We start from the raw sequence: 15,724 nt of genomic DNA, 5'->3' as shown, positions 1-15,724 counted from the left end.
ATAAATCACTGAATTTCGGTTCGTAAATGAACCATGTGCGATTTACTCACCTCTAATCCAGCTGCGTCTTCTTAACAGCTCAAACAACGATTTCACGAATCGTCCGCCAAATCAATCCGTCGATCACCTAATCCAATATGATTTTAACTTAGCCAACAACTCATAAACATACATAAACAACGATCCAATGGTCGGATTGAAATTAAACGATGATCCAACGGTCAGATCTTCACAGATCACCCTTAGGATCATCCTCCTAAATTATCACGAAGATCCAACGGTCGGATCTTCTTGAATCGCCCTTACAAACATCTCCACAAACTTATACGAAAATCCGACGGTCGGATTCTCACGAATCGCCTTTCGAATCACATTTCACAATTATACGAAGATCCAACGGTCGGATCTTCTCCCATGACCACACAAAATCATCGGGACAGTCATACAATCAACATATCAAAACTACAAGTCCATCGGACGGTCCGATCTTCACAGATCACAAATCGAACGATCGAAACGTAAAAATTCATAACTTAATCATACGATATCTAAAAATTGCGTATAGTATATCGAAATGATCGTATTGAAGTATAGAATCTAAAAATGCACAGAAACTGCTCTTGTAACCCCCGGAGGTGGCCGGAAAGGGCTGCCGGAGTTAATGGCAGAGCAGCCGCCGACCACCACCAATGGTGTCGGGGCCGGGCTGCTCCTCTTCATCTTAACATGCTTATCAAAAAACTCTAAAGGCATGATAACAGAAAACATCTGGAAGGGATCGAAATCTACCTTAGAAGCTACGGTGGCCGGAAAAATTCCAGAATCCGGCAGGTGCTCCGATCCACGTAAAAACTTCAACAACTCGCTTCGGTTCCTTCTGGATATTTGTTCAGCAACTCAAGGCGAGCTCACCAGTCCAAGAATCACACGAAACGATGGCCTACAGCTAGAGATATCAGGATCGATTGCTCGGTTTCGATTTCGATCGGGGCTGGCTTCCAGCCTCCACCACACGCAGCGCCGCCGTGCAAGGACACTTCTGGGAGCTTCAGGAGGTTGAGGCGAGCTCGTGGATTGAGTTTGGTGAGGAGTGGTGACCGGTAGCTTGAGATATCAAGCTTGGAACCAAAACGCGCTCAAACCGGGCGGAGCTTCCCGCCGCCGCTGGCGGCAGTGTCGCGGCGCAAGGCTGCCTCTGGCAGCTGCGTAAGGCCGAGACGAAGCTAATGGAGGTGGTCCGACTCCGTTTGGTGGCCGGTGGAGGGTGAGAGAGACCGGAGAGCCTTTGCTCTGTTTTCGGTTTCGGTCGCGCAAGGGAGAGAGAGAGAGAAGTTTTGTCTGCTAACTTGTTTGAATGGTTCTTCCACTTATGCATAATCATGTAAGATAAAAAGCACAGGTCTTTCTAATTATGTGGTTGATCCACTACCCCTTAAAATACGGAATACTTGATCAAAGGTGTCTGCCACCAAATTTGCTTTGATTAAAAAAAACTAGGTTATTACAAGTAACTTCAGCTACCCCAAGGTGCTCATCCCGATCCACCATTGCTACAGCCAGCACTACACACTGCTTATCATCGACAATGAGAAAAAACGCTTTGTTCACATGAACTCTATGCTGTCTCCAAAGAAGGAATGGACAAAAGATAACCACCACTACACCAACGCAAACTGGGTGGTAAGTAATAATATCAAAACAATGTGTTTATTTTTCAAAATGGTCAAATTTAGAATGTCTATTGATGCTTCATATATCTGTATCAAACAGGTAAAGCACATAAGGAGGTTCATCCGTGATGTGAACATGACAGCCAGAAAATTTGACACTGACAGCCAGGATCAAGACAACACAAGAGAAAAGTGTAAAGGTGAGGACGCTCAAGGAGAATTTATCACTGAAGTTGAAGAAATGACCGAAAGAGAGAAAGAGGTCAGAAGGTGGATCTTGGATAATCATATCGGCGAACAGGACTGCGAGCTTGTAGAAGACTTCAACTGCCCTCAGCAGAAAACCTCATCGTAAGTGCTTCAAAATGCTTTAATATTTGTTTATGATGTGAAAAATGACAATTTAATTATTACATTTGTGCCAAGTTTTCAGTCTATTGGGGGCCAATACATGCCTATTGGGGGGCAATAAGTACTTTGTTGAGGATCACTAAGTTTAATTCATGATTTACATGGGGGGACTGTGGGCCTTTTATGCTCTATTTCATGGAAAGCATAGTTCACGGAGTGGCACCGAACAAGAAGAAAGCCGATGACATGAGGAAAACAATTCTTGAGAGGTTTTCAATGGAGGAATGTGGTTGGAGTGTTGAAAGATACCATCAAGAAGCTGCACTTATTGTAGGAAACGCACAAAGCTAGAAAATGTAAATTTTATGCACTTAGTTCCAGTTGAACTTATTTTGATTTGGAATAATAATACTACTTTGGGATGATTTGAAAGCTTTTCAATATATTTTCTGTTAAGTTGAAAGAATTTGTTTCCAGTTTCTACTGTTTAGCATATCACACAGGTCAATATTTAAAATACAGACCCATATTACATACCTGTGCATTTAGCCCTCAGAAACTAGGTTCTATTGGGGCCCAATAGACATCTATTGGCCCCCAAGAAAACTTGTATAGAGGGCCAGAAATAAAATAGTAGGACATCCAACTACATTGCAAATATGCAAGTGTAAAAATTCCACACTTGTTGAACTTCAAGCCTCCAAAACTCAGGTTCTATTGGGGGCCAATAGATGTCTATTGCCCCCCAATAGACGTTTGTAGGGTCAGTTAGCTTTCACAACCCATTGGAAAAACTTGCAACTCAGAAACAGACATGCTAAAATGAAATAAGAAAAAGTTAAAATGAAATAAAAATGGATAGAGCAACCGGAAAAAATCTCAATACAAGTTCTTGAAAAACTTAATCAATTTATCAGTCAACAATAAAATTGAAGGACCAATCAATGTCAATAATCTTTGACAATAAAAAATGTTAAACTAAACCTGGATAAAATCATTTATTGCCCCCAGTAGCCTAGTACTGCCCCCCAATACAACCAGTCAGAATGCTAAAACAATTGACAAATTTACATTCAAATAGGTTCAGTGCAGGTCTTCTTGTTATGCTGTCCCATTTTGCCACATCGGCTGCAACGAATGAGCTTCTTTTTCACACTCTCCTCTAGACTTGAACCTCTTGAGCCTAGGCCTTCCAGGAGGCCTCTTTGCATTTGAAGGAAGTATGAAGCCACTGCTAGCAGATTCCGAAGAAGCCATATCAACGTTGGAAATTGGATAAATTGGAAAATCATAGCACTTCTGGCAATAATCAACATGAAAATGCTTATCTATAAAAGCATAAACATCCAATGAGGCAGCTTGAATTGCAGCAAGACCATGGCAGCAAGGAAAGCAGTTAATCGCCCATTTTTTACACGAGCAAGAAAGAGTTCCAAGGTCCACAACATAAGAATACTTTGATCTCACTTCATAAACATTTGTATGGGAGTAATGCACATTGAAACGGCAAGCTTTCTCCATACCTTCTTTCAAACGACCCTCCATAACAGGAGTAAGTCGCAAGGTCCAAAGTTGAGCCTCGTCTCTCTTCTCACCCATCATCTGCATCACCCTAATCCGAGTCTGATCAAGCATAGTGTATACTGGCATCTCACACTCAACAGCAAACCAAGCATTAAAAGATTTAGCTACACTATTAGCCATAATTCCATAACGGCATCCAGGGAAAAATGCGCGTCACCAATTTTGAAGAGGCAAATCAGCAAGAAATGAATCTATAATATCAACACCACAAACTTCTCTCAACTCTCTTAAATGAAAATGATATTCCTTTTCAGTGCACGAATATGCCAACTCAAAAAACTTCTTTTTAACATCATCTTTCAAAACAGAAGACCCTTTACCGTTGTATTTAGTCATAAGGTTATGCACCAAGTGCTTGTAACAGAAAAGATGAGGATTACCAGGAAATATCTTGTCGAAAGCACTCAACAGTACAACACCACGATCACTAATAAACGTAATTAATCTACCTTGAGGTTCCAGCAAGCTCTTCAAGTGTTGGAAGAAAAAAGACCAATTAGCATCAGTCTCAGAATCACAGACACACATTGCAAGAGGAAAGAAACCTGCAAACAGAAAAAAAGAGTAAGTCAATTGGGGGCCAATACATGTCTATTGGGAGGCAATACATGATAGCAGCGTGCCGCTGCACCGCCAACGGGAGCATACTGCTCCACATTTTCAACAAAAAAAAGAATCAAAAAACAATAATAAACATAAAAAAAATAGAAAGGGGAAAGAAATCATAAGAAAATAAACGTGTATTGGGGGGCAATATATGTCTATTGGGGGCTAATACATGATTGCAGCATGCCGCTGCACCGCCAACGGGAGCGTGCCGCTTCACATTTTCAACAAAAATACAAATAAAAGATCTTAGAAATGAGAAAAGTACCATGATTTCCATTCTTTCCAGTTGCACAAAGTATCTGCCCCTTGTAGACACTCTTCCCAAAAGTCCCATCGACAAACAAGACGGGAAGACAGAATTCAAAACCTTTAACACAGCCTGCATAAGCTAGGAAAAGCCTCTGAAACCGATTGCTCGATGGATCAACTTCCAAAACAAACGAAGATCCCAGGTTAGTCTCAAATACAGCATCCCTATACCATGTTAACTTGTTAAACGAATCAGCCTCAGAACCATAAATCATTTCCCTAGCCTTCTGCTTTGCTTTCCAAGAAACCTTGTACGATATATCAAACCCATAAGCTGACTTGAACTTGATGATAATTTCCCTTGGCTTCAATGATAAGTTATAGCTAATGTCCTCTTCAATACATGTCTTGACAATTTTCGATCCCAAAAGCTCATGTTTTTGCTTCCGAAGAACACCTTTGCAAGGGTGCACATTGTTCAAATCACCAATTATAAAGCATCCATTTGCAGGGGATACATAACCACGGACATTCCAATCACATCCTTCGGTTCCCCAATTGGAACAAACCGCATGAATTCTATCCCAATCATTTCTAATAAACACAAAGCTGAACCCAACTTCAACAGCATATTTTCTGAGCTTCTCTCGGAACTTGGGGGAACCGCCACGAAATTTCTGCCCTACACTTTGAATGTAACTAGCCCACTCATTCGACAAGTAAGACTTTTGAACTTTAGTTCTAAATGCCTCAGTGAGGTAATCATCTTCATCCACAATACCGGAGCAGCTATCTTCAAATGAAATAGAAGCATTTTTGCTGCAACTTCCATTGTTCTTCAACACCGTAATATCAACACAATCCAACTTGTAAATCTTGGCACCGCTAAACAGCATCTGGAAATCGTCATCATTGCGAAGAAAAAAAATAGAACATCCAGGAAGAGAATAATGAAGCTCAATACCATTAGTTGCAGAAAAACTGAACCGTTCACAAATGTATTCAAACAAATGAGCATAGCTCATATATTGATTAATACAAAACATGAAACTTTGTCCAATATGAGTGCACTTAACAGCTAAAGAACCATCCATATTCCTGTATAAAAAACAAAAAACAAAACAAAATCAAACCACTATTGGGCCCCAATAGACATATATTGCCTCCCAATAAAGGAGTCTGGAACACCAAAATAACTTCACAGAACAGAAAAAAGTTACTATAAACAACTATTTCTGAGCTTCATTAAAAACTAAGCGTATCAAAAAAGAAAAAAAGCAGCTCTGTAAACCATCTATTGTCCCCCAATATGGGTCTATTGGGGGCCAATAGACACTTCACAAATACCGAAACGGATCGAACTGTTCTAAAACAGAACCACACAAATAGCACAACGAAAAGGATCTAACTTAGAACAACAAATTTGGTTTCTATTTTCTAGGTACATCGGAGAAAATGACAAGGAAATGAGCTTAAAGACACATGAGAAGGATGTGAGACGTTAGAAGTAAAAAAGTCAAGGCACAAGGATGCAGAGATGAGCTAAAATGAAGAAATGAAGTTTTCCTGGTCCAACCAGGAAACCTAGTCAAAGTAGGAATCCTGGGTTAACAATGATAGCAAAAGAAGATTCCAGAAGGTTCAAGAACATTTCATGTGAAAAGTCCTTGTTTGACTAGGAGTCCTGGATGAGGCTAGGAAACCTGAGAGCACTAGGAGATCATGTGGCTTCAAGATAGCTAAAGAAAGCTGAAGAATGTTCTAGAAAACTTGGGATATTGCGGCAAATAAAGAGACCTAAGTATACTAGGGTTTCTTGGATGCAAAAGGAATGAATTCTAAGTGAAATAAGTGTTTTTGCTGTGAGATATTCAAGGGATTCTGGAAAGTGACATTTTTGAAATTTGAAGTTATCATGGAGAGTTTAAGGGATTTACAATATTCAGGAAGGTTGAAAACAGGTCCAGATACATTCCTTGAGCTCCACACTCCATCCTTGGCCAAAATTGAGGAGATAAATCAGAAAATAATCATGTAATTAATTCAAAAATATTCTCCCTAGAATCAAGGTGATAATTTGAAGACTTTTTATTGTTTGGATGACACAGGAAGGATGATGTGGAATTATCTGATTGGCTACTGCTGTGTGGATTAATCAGATAAATCCTAGAAAATAAAAAGAAGATTTTTGAAGGCTTGGAGACCAAGTTGTCATCCTCCTATAAATAGGAGCATTCTACACAACACTTCACACACCACTTCTCCCATAATTCTACACACCACTTCACACACCACTGTCATGTTGGTCTGTGCCTAATCCAGAGAATAATCTGGGAAAGGAGGCAAGGACTCCCATGAATCACTGGATGGATCATATCGCTCGAATGATGGTTCTTGGATCTTAGGAAAGCACATTGGTTGTGCAAGATAGTACAACATTCCATATGCCGATATGACAAGACAATACTCCTTGGTTGTTTTGGGTGGAGAAACCTGCTGCAGTTCTGATTCTAAGCTTGATGTGTCGAAGAAAAAAGCATACTTGGGTATGACGGGCTTGAGATAAGGCCATGGGATTTGATTTACCATAAGATATAATTTGGACAGGCTGCCAAATCTGGCACCATCAAATAAACAGAAACCCTCCATCTTCCAACTCTTATCAAAGAACTTTAATATAGGTTCGAGCATTGGCAGAGTCGAAAGGTCAACCCTAAATCCGACCACAGATTTACCATGCTCGATCAAGTTGCTGAAGGTGGTCAAGTTTCATTTCGTATATACCACCACTGTAGAAATCATCTTTATCGAACTCCACCATAACAAACACGGATTCAGCTTCAGCTTCCCCCTGGTTCTCTATCATCTCCATGTCTGATAAGGTTTTAAGGTTTTCTTGTTAATTGTGCACGATCGGTTAGAAAAGATAGTGAGAGATTTGGGTCTAGGATAATAGGGGCTTGAGATGGCTATATATAGACTTTTTACAACTATCTAATTAGAGATTGGGGGATCTCCTAATTACATATGGGATCCTCTTCCTAATTAATCTAGGAATTCTTTCCTAAAAAATCTTGGGAGTCTAATTATGATCTGAAAGAACAGAACTTCCCCACTGAAAATTCTAATAATGTAATGAAGACCATGCAAAACCCTAATTGTTCTGAATCCCTTTATTCCCATATTCTGAAACCCTAACCGTAGAATCCCATCATCAAAGTGATTGAAGTACAGTTTGCAATTATTGTAGTGAAACCCCGGTAAATGTATTTGTTATAAAAGTTTAATTAGTGTTTAGCGTGTAACTCGCCTATTGACCAAGTAATTAATGCACCACCCCTCTGCCTCCATAGATTCTAGTCAACGTGCGGGAACACATAAAGTCAGTGATTGTAAAAATCACTATGCATGCTAGTTTCCTAGGGCATCGCCGGCTTGCCGTCTAGCGATTTTAAAACATTAAATGAAAGGGGAAGGTTTTGCGGACTTGTTTGAGACAAAAGGAGAGGACCATTGCTTTCATTTGTTCAACCCCAATGCCGACAAGGCTGGCCATCTGCTGCAAAAAGTGCGCGGTTGATTTCTTCAATATCTGAGCTGAATTTATTATATAGTTGGCTGAAATCTGAACATTCTAAGAACTGGGAGCTATAAATCTTTGCTGCGCTTGCTTAGTATGCTTCTAGCTAGCTAAATGGATGATTGTTTGTGGCACATAAATTAGTAAATATGCCTATAATATATGCAAACGCTTCTAGCTAGCATAGTTCCTCAGCAGTTGGTACACTACACACTTGATAAAATTTCAAACTTAAGTTCAGAACAGAAAATGCATGAATTGCCCAACTGTACTCATTTGCTTTGTCTAAAATCTTAGCATCTTCAATCGGTTTTAGACTTCCCAATTATTTGGAACCGGCCACAAATAGGATGGTAGGCAAAAGGCATGGTTGGATTAGGTTATCAACATGCCAAAGGTAGCAATAAACACACTGTAACTGTCGAGAAAATGCACTGTGCGATGCCACCAATTAGGATACCATGAGCTAGAGATAGAGCCATAGAGGAGTAGTGGGATACAATGTGACCATAAAGAGTTATGAGGGGAGGGGTTTGTGGAGTTGTTTGAGACAACAGGGGAGGACCATTGCCAAACACATTGCTTTCATTTGTTCAACCCCAACTTCGATAAAGATAGCCATGCATTTGCTGCAAAAAAAATTATTGATTTTTTAATTTAAGGTTAAGCCTAGTTATTTCTCATAGTGAGCCAACCAACCTTTCTCCATGTACTTGCATTTGCATAGTCATGAGTACGACATACTGTCGCACCTAATTAAGTTTCTTTGCTCTCATATATCTCTAGAAAACCGAATTGAATCTTGTTAATAAGAAAAGTTCATGCAGCATACTAAACCAAACCAACACATAAGGAAAAAAAATGCAACCTGACTTGCTGAAAGCTAGCTGGCATAAACATCATGCATATGTGTAAGAACATACTTATGATTTAACAATGGAAAAAAGAAAAGTCGACACTGAGGATCCACGCGGTTGAAGTGGCCTACAAAAGGAATTGATAATGCATTAGATTAAAATTTCAACATATCTAGCAGAAAACACACACACACACACACACACACTCTTACCATTCTATAGTTGTGAGGCTCTTACCCATTTCTTCAATCATGTCATGCATCCAAATATGAGTTTCTTCAATATTTAAAAGATAGAGGCTTTTTCATGAGTTCTTCAAACACCGGATCTTCTATTGCATTATAAGTATTCTGAGATCTTCAATATTTATGCTAGGAACTCTTTTAATTTATAGCTATCTAATACACCCAACACAGTTTTCCATTCTTCTAATGCAGTACAAGTTATTTTCAGATCCTCTAAAATCTTCTTGTCAGAAACTCTTTTCTTATTATCTAACACTGATAAGACTGTTTGCCATTGATCCAAATGTTTACCACAAAGAAGTGAATGGAAAAAAGCACAGGAGCTAATGGAAGCCCTTGAGCATAGTGTACTGATTTATTTGGCAGTTGCTCATAATCAGATGAAAGTCTACTTTTTGGGAAGGCATTCCAGCTAAAGAGCTGTAAAGCATCATCATTATTTAATCCCTTGACTTCATATATTGGGTCAATTCTTGATGAGCCACTAGCAAATGCTTATATCTTGATGTTATGATAATTCTACTGCCCCATATTTCCCCATGTAAATGTATGGAAATGGAAGTGTAGAAATGGAAATTTACATATACATTGACTTAGCTTTTGACTCAAGGAAAAAAAAAAAAACTTGGCGGCAGGCATAATAAATTAAACTGCCCTATTTCTATTGGTCGATATTCTTGGTAAATTTTCAAACAATGTATGGTTGAATCATTTCCAAAGCTAGTAGGAATTTATGACTAAGTGATCAGAAGCTAACAACAAACACTCTTATGAAGTATTAATCGTAACTTGGATTACAAGAATTACACACATATCGTTAACTTTTCTAGAGCAGTCATAAGCTCGGGCCAACTAACTTAGTTTACGAGTTAATGAAATGCCAACATCAAGATTGCAAAGGGTCGCTTAATTTTTCCACCATCCAAACTAAAGATTCCGATTTCACGAGATATATTTGGTCCAAGAGGGGTCTTACGAGGTAGGTTGGTTGGCGCACATCCGCTTGTTGCAAAATAAATGCAATTTCCTTGCAGTTTGAAATCACTTGCCGGAAAGGACAAGGAAGAGCTATGTTCTGCCAAAAATATTATTTGGTCCCCCAAATTTTGTACCTCATGAAAGTTGCCAGACTCGAGGTCAATCTTGTATACTACAAACCCTTTTGTCCTCTGATATTCCATATCCGACTCATCATCATCAGCACAGTCGAGTAAATAATCGAGCCTTTGATAGATCAACAAATTTTCCTTGTCGCTATTTGTTGCTGATTCTACCAAATATGAGTTGAAGTCACTGTTTAAATAGATTAGTCATCATGACCTTCTGTAGTATTACCAACTTCTTTATGGCCATACACCAACTTCAATTCCATTGTCATTGTTTGATCATCTCCATAGTTTAAGATACGAGCTGCGTCGATGCCATTCTTGGTGGCATGGACTCGTCATTATCAACTAAACCGTATAGCATGAGAGAGTCGTCCTCATCACACTACAAGAATAAGTTAATCACACGACACTCATCACACGACACATGAGTTACGACAGATTTTTTAAATCGGTCGTCTCATCTCTACTCATCCAACACATGATCATTTCGTAAATTTGAGAGATTTCAGACGACACTAACAAGGATATCTGTTGTCTGAATAACCGAAAAAAAAAACAAACAATCATTAATTTATATTTATTTTTTTCCCCTCTCAAAACACCCAAAACCTTTCCGCCAAAAAAAAAAAAACCCAAAACCTAACCTAGCAGTAAACCCGAGTTCCCTCCTTAGCTAAAAATTTGGGTCAACTCTCTCTCTCGGCCTCCCTCCGACTCACCATCACTCTCACCCTCAATCACCATCGCTCTCGGCCTCCCTCCGACCCTCCGACTCACCATCGCTCTCACCCTCAATCACCATTGCTTTCGGCCTCCCTCCGACTCACCATCGCTCTCACCCTCAATCACCATCGCTCTCACCCTTAATCCCCCTCGCCCTCTCAACCTCACCGACCCTAACTCTCCACCTAGCTCTCACTCGATCTGAGCGGGTTTTTCTTACTTCAAGCTCTGATACAACAAGGCCCAGCATATAATTTGTTGAAGTAAGGAGAGAAACGAAGAAGGAAGAGATCGGCAAACTAATTGCAGACCCACTCAGGCAACGATTAAAGCAGAGAGAGAAGACTCTAGGAGCAACTGGAGTTCAAGAAAGCTGTATGTCAAAGGCGCAAATGAAGGTCCAATTTCAACGCTTTAATTATCCAATTTCTGAAATTTCCAATTGGGTTTCGCGATTTTGATTGTTATTGAAAACCTAATTGCAGTCTATTCATTGCTTCTGGAGACGACGATATGATTAAGTGCAATTTGGTGGGCTTAACTCTCCTCTCCATTTTGCTGCAACTAAAGGGCACAACGAGGTCGTTTTGGGTTTTCTTTTTTTCTTTTTCTGGGTTTGCTTCCCATTTGAAATTGATGACCGTTTGATTTTTCTGATTTTGGTTATTTTCTGGCTTTGATTCAGATTATTTCATTGCTTTTGGAGAATGGAGCTGATCGATGTAAAACTCCAGAAATTACTGTGGGCAGGTATGATACTTGGTGTTGTTCTAATCTAATTATGAGTTTGTAGATCAATTGTATGATACTGTGGAAATCAAATGTGGAAATGAAATGCAGATCAAATTTATAGTAGTAGATCAATTTTCTACTGTTGTCTATTTCCATACATAGAACAAACTATATTTGTATTGAATTTGTCTACCAATGCATAGATTTACTTTATTTTAATGTTGAGCTAATCTATTTTATGTATTAATTGATACATTAATATATTGTAAGCGAACCTCTCTAAAATTAAGAATTGAGGATCGATGTAATTATATAGATCAACATAAATAGTATTGTCACAACTTTGATATTGTTAATTGCTTAGGTCGATAGTTCAATTTCGTAATCTTTTTTTCTTTGCATCTACGTTGTGACACTTAGAAAGGAAAGAACAAGTTCCATTAAGCTATATATATTTGAGCTAACAGAAAAGTGTTTTTTGTTGCAGCTCGTTAGAAAGAGATGGCTACACATTCAGTAACTGAGCTTGTGCAGGCAGTGAGGAGACCGAGGTCACTTAGTGAATCGACAAATCTTCCCTTTAGAAAGTCTGGAGGTGGCGGTAGGGGAGAGAAGGTAATAGAAGCTCTTGCGAGGAGAAACTCTGAGAGTTTGCCTAGGAGAAACTCAGAGAATGTGGCACCACCTAGACGTAACTCACTTAGGGATGCTAAAATCTCAATGCAGTGTATCAATGAGGTTCCTGAAAAGAAACAGAAAAAATCTAGACGGCGCTCTTTCATGGGGTATAGTTTCGCTTCTTCTTATAAATAACTGCTGAAAATTAAATGATCATGCATATATGTAGCTTAACAACTGTGTGTCATACTTCAGGGTTATTCGGAAAAGTCAAACTCAAAGCCAAGGCTGCCTGATAATCCCATTGTAAGATTTCCACTCGGAACTGTTTAGTTCATTCTTCCAATTTCATTTCAATTTTGCAATCTAGATGAGAATGTAACAAGAATGTGATGTCTTTGAATGTATGTATTTCAGATATTTGCATCCAACAGCTTCTTAGAGCTAACGGAGTACAGCTGCGAAGAAATATTGGGAAGAAATTGCAGGTTACTAGTTAGTGTAATAGTGCTCACTGATGCGTTCAAGCTAAACTCTTGCTTGTTTGGATTTTGTAGATTCCTTCAAGGACCTGAGACTGATCCAGCAACTGTGAAAAAAATAAGAGAGGCAATTGACAACCAGACTGACGTGACTGTACAACTCATCAATTACACGAAAAGCGGTATGTTTCTCTTGTAAAGGTTAAGTCCATAAAGCTCAGTGATTGTGTACTTAGCTAAAGTCTCTCTGTACTCAATCCAGGCAAAAAGTTCTGGAATGTCTTTCATCTGCAGCTTATGCGTGATCAAAAGGTAATATATCTCCTCACATATTCTTTATTACATTACAAAATCAATGTTACTGTTGAATGCAAGCTTATTTTAAAAGGGTATAATAAAATTTTAAATTAGACAATTACTAGAATAGAAAACAATATGGAACTGATTTGCCATTCTACTTGTTTATGTAAACAGGGAGAAGTACAGTATTTTATTGGAGTACAACTTGATGGCAGTCAGCACATTGAGCCTCTGCATAACTCTATTCCTGAAGTTACAGTAAAAGAGAGTGAAAAACTGGTATGGAAGATACATTGTGCACTTTTCAGATGATTGTGATCATAAATATTGAATGTTCTTTTCCTTAAATTGTTTGGTTGGTTCGTTACGCAGGTCAAAGAGACTGCAGTTAATGTTGATGAGGCAGCAAGAGAACTTCCAGATGCCAATATGGTAATGCCACTTTCTAAATCCACAGTTTGTAAAATCTAAAGGTTTAAAAATTTGACAGAAGTTTTCTCTAACTGCAGAAACCAGAAGATTTATGGATGAATCATTCGAAGGTCATTCATCCAAAGCCTCATAGACGGGACAGCCCCCCTTGGAGAGCTATTCAAAAGGTATTAATTGTTCAATTATATATGTATGGTATTGTCGAATAAAATTTTTATAAATTGCCATGGGAAAAGATTGGTTTTGTTCAGTGTCTATTACTGGTTCATGGAAACATAACATAGACGTACTCATCTCTAAAATTTTTCTTTTCTATCTTCAAGTGTTAGGGATTGGTTCTGTTGTTTTTCTTAAAACTATATCATGATAGATTGCTGATCGAAGTAACTCTTGATATTGCAGATTCTAGACAGTGGAGAACAGATAAGATTGAAACATTTTAAGCCTATAAAGCCCTTGGGATCTGGTGACACTACACCAATTTCGGAATCAGACAACACATATCAGACGACAACAAACATTTTAACTGTCGTCTGATTAAATCAGACGACAGCAAGAAATATTATGTCGTCTAAGTTTTCGAATCAGACAACAGTTTTTTCTTGGCTCTTGTGCAATGACATTTCAGACAATGGTTGATTTTTTTGATGTTGTCTGAATGAATTAATTCAGACAACAGTTATTATGTGATGTTGTCCAAGGTTCATTTATACAATGGTTGATTTTTGCTGTTGTCTGATTATTTTCAATCACACAACTGTTATTAGGTGTCTGTTGTCTGATATCTTGTAAGTCAATGGCTGCTAAAAGATGTTGTCTGATTTGAGTGGTTCAGACAATGGTTTTTAATTTGTCTGTTGTCACATGAGTTTCAGACAATGCACCTTATTTGATGTCGTCTGAGTTTTAGAATTTTTTTTTTCGATACAATAGCTGACTTTAGTTAGGGTTTGACATATACTTTAACACTCTCAACTCTTTCCCTCTCCATTCCATCGAGCAAAATATCCACTCCCGCCTCCAGCTCAAAATCACTGTCAATACCAAGGAAATTAACCCCATTTATCTTAGCCATCTCTCTCTCTCATCCCTCAGTCCCGCCCTCAGCCCGCCCTCAGTCCCGCTCTCAGCCCGGCCCTCAGCCCGCTCTTAGACCACGAACCCGTCTCTACTAAGAAGTTTGACGGCAGATCCTCTCAAACTTAACCCCCACCAACAACAGCTTCATGGTCTGGAACCTGCCGGAGCTCGTCAGGGACCTTTTGCCCAAGTATTTCAAGCACAATAACTTCTCCAGTTTCGTGAGGCAGTTGAACACTTATGTATGTGTTTCCATTCCCTCCCTCTCTCTCTCTCTCTCTCTCTATCTTTCTTAGCTGCTCAAGGTTTATGCCTTTCCATTTGGTGATTGATTTTGTCAATGATTAAGCCTATCTTTACAATCTGGTTTATTATTTGCTAAAATATAATCCGGAGTTAGGTGTATGAGGGTGCCGAAAAGAAACCAAGATTGTATGGATGACGGGAAAACCTTGAGAAAAGAGAAGAAAAATTAGTGTGAATCCTGAAATCCTTTTTGATATCATGTCCCAGTAGGTTGTTAAGAGATTTCAGGCAAATAGGCTTGAAGTGCGAAGTGTTAGATCTGTGTTTTTTTTTTCACTGAGCACTTGTATTGAGAGTTGATAGTGAGTGGGGTTGAATTTTTATTCTTGCGGTCATGAAACGTATGTCAGGGTTGAAAATTTGATCTCCTTCCTCCATTTTCTCAGCAACCAGATCGAGTAGAAGTGGGGATAAAAATATTTGAAACTCAAAACCTGTTTTGATCTAGCATGAGAAACGGATCCAGGTTCCTCAACTCAGAGCTGAAAAAATCAAATCCCCAGGAAACACAATCAATTGATCCACAAACCAATAAAAACCCAGATACCAAAATATTGAGAACACAAAAACCCAACAAGGAGATTAAATTCCAAAAAGGCAAGGCATTGAGCATGCTTCTATAATTAAATTGTAATGCTGATTGGAACATGGCATGCATGGCTGACCATGTTTTGGTCATGTAAGTTATTTTACACATATACAATTGGCTGCTCATAATAGCATCAAAGCTAGGTAGTATTGAGTATTGACAGCTATGTCTACCGGCACATGCGTGTGTGTGAATGAGTATAAACAAG

General features: G+C 38.9%; 2 protein-coding genes across 2 annotated transcripts; one reads left to right on the top strand and one right to left on the bottom strand.

Annotated features, from left to right (window-relative positions):
* Nucleotides 1–3,758: 3,758 nt before the first annotated feature.
* Nucleotides 3,759–7,335, bottom strand: LOC133737216 (uncharacterized). The gene is made up of 3 exons (XM_062164823.1): nt 7,199–7,335; nt 4,480–5,561; nt 3,759–4,150 (listed from the first exon to the last, which is right to left on the bottom strand). The coding sequence occupies exons 1-3, from the start codon at nt 7,333–7,335 to the stop codon at nt 3,759–3,761; spliced, it is 1,611 nt and encodes a 536-aa protein (XP_062020807.1).
* Nucleotides 7,336–12,210: 4,875 nt separating this feature from the next.
* Nucleotides 12,211–14,434, top strand: LOC133737215 (phototropin-1-like). The gene is made up of 10 exons (XM_062164822.1): nt 12,211–12,324; nt 12,477–12,494; nt 12,583–12,633; nt 12,745–12,815; nt 12,885–12,991; nt 13,072–13,121; nt 13,284–13,388; nt 13,482–13,541; nt 13,619–13,708; nt 13,944–14,434. Exons 1-10 carry the CDS (start codon nt 12,211–12,213, stop codon nt 14,076–14,078), a joined length of 801 nt encoding a protein of 266 aa, XP_062020806.1. The 3' UTR covers nt 14,079–14,434.
* Nucleotides 14,435–15,724: the final 1,290 nt, after the last annotated feature.

This window comes from Rosa rugosa, chromosome 3, assembly GCF_958449725.1.
Source record: "Rosa rugosa chromosome 3, drRosRugo1.1, whole genome shotgun sequence".
Classification (NCBI taxonomy): domain Eukaryota; kingdom Viridiplantae; phylum Streptophyta; class Magnoliopsida; order Rosales; family Rosaceae; genus Rosa; species Rosa rugosa.
The sequence above is the reverse complement of the archived record's forward strand: the minus strand, read 5'-3'. Positions and strand labels throughout refer to the sequence as shown.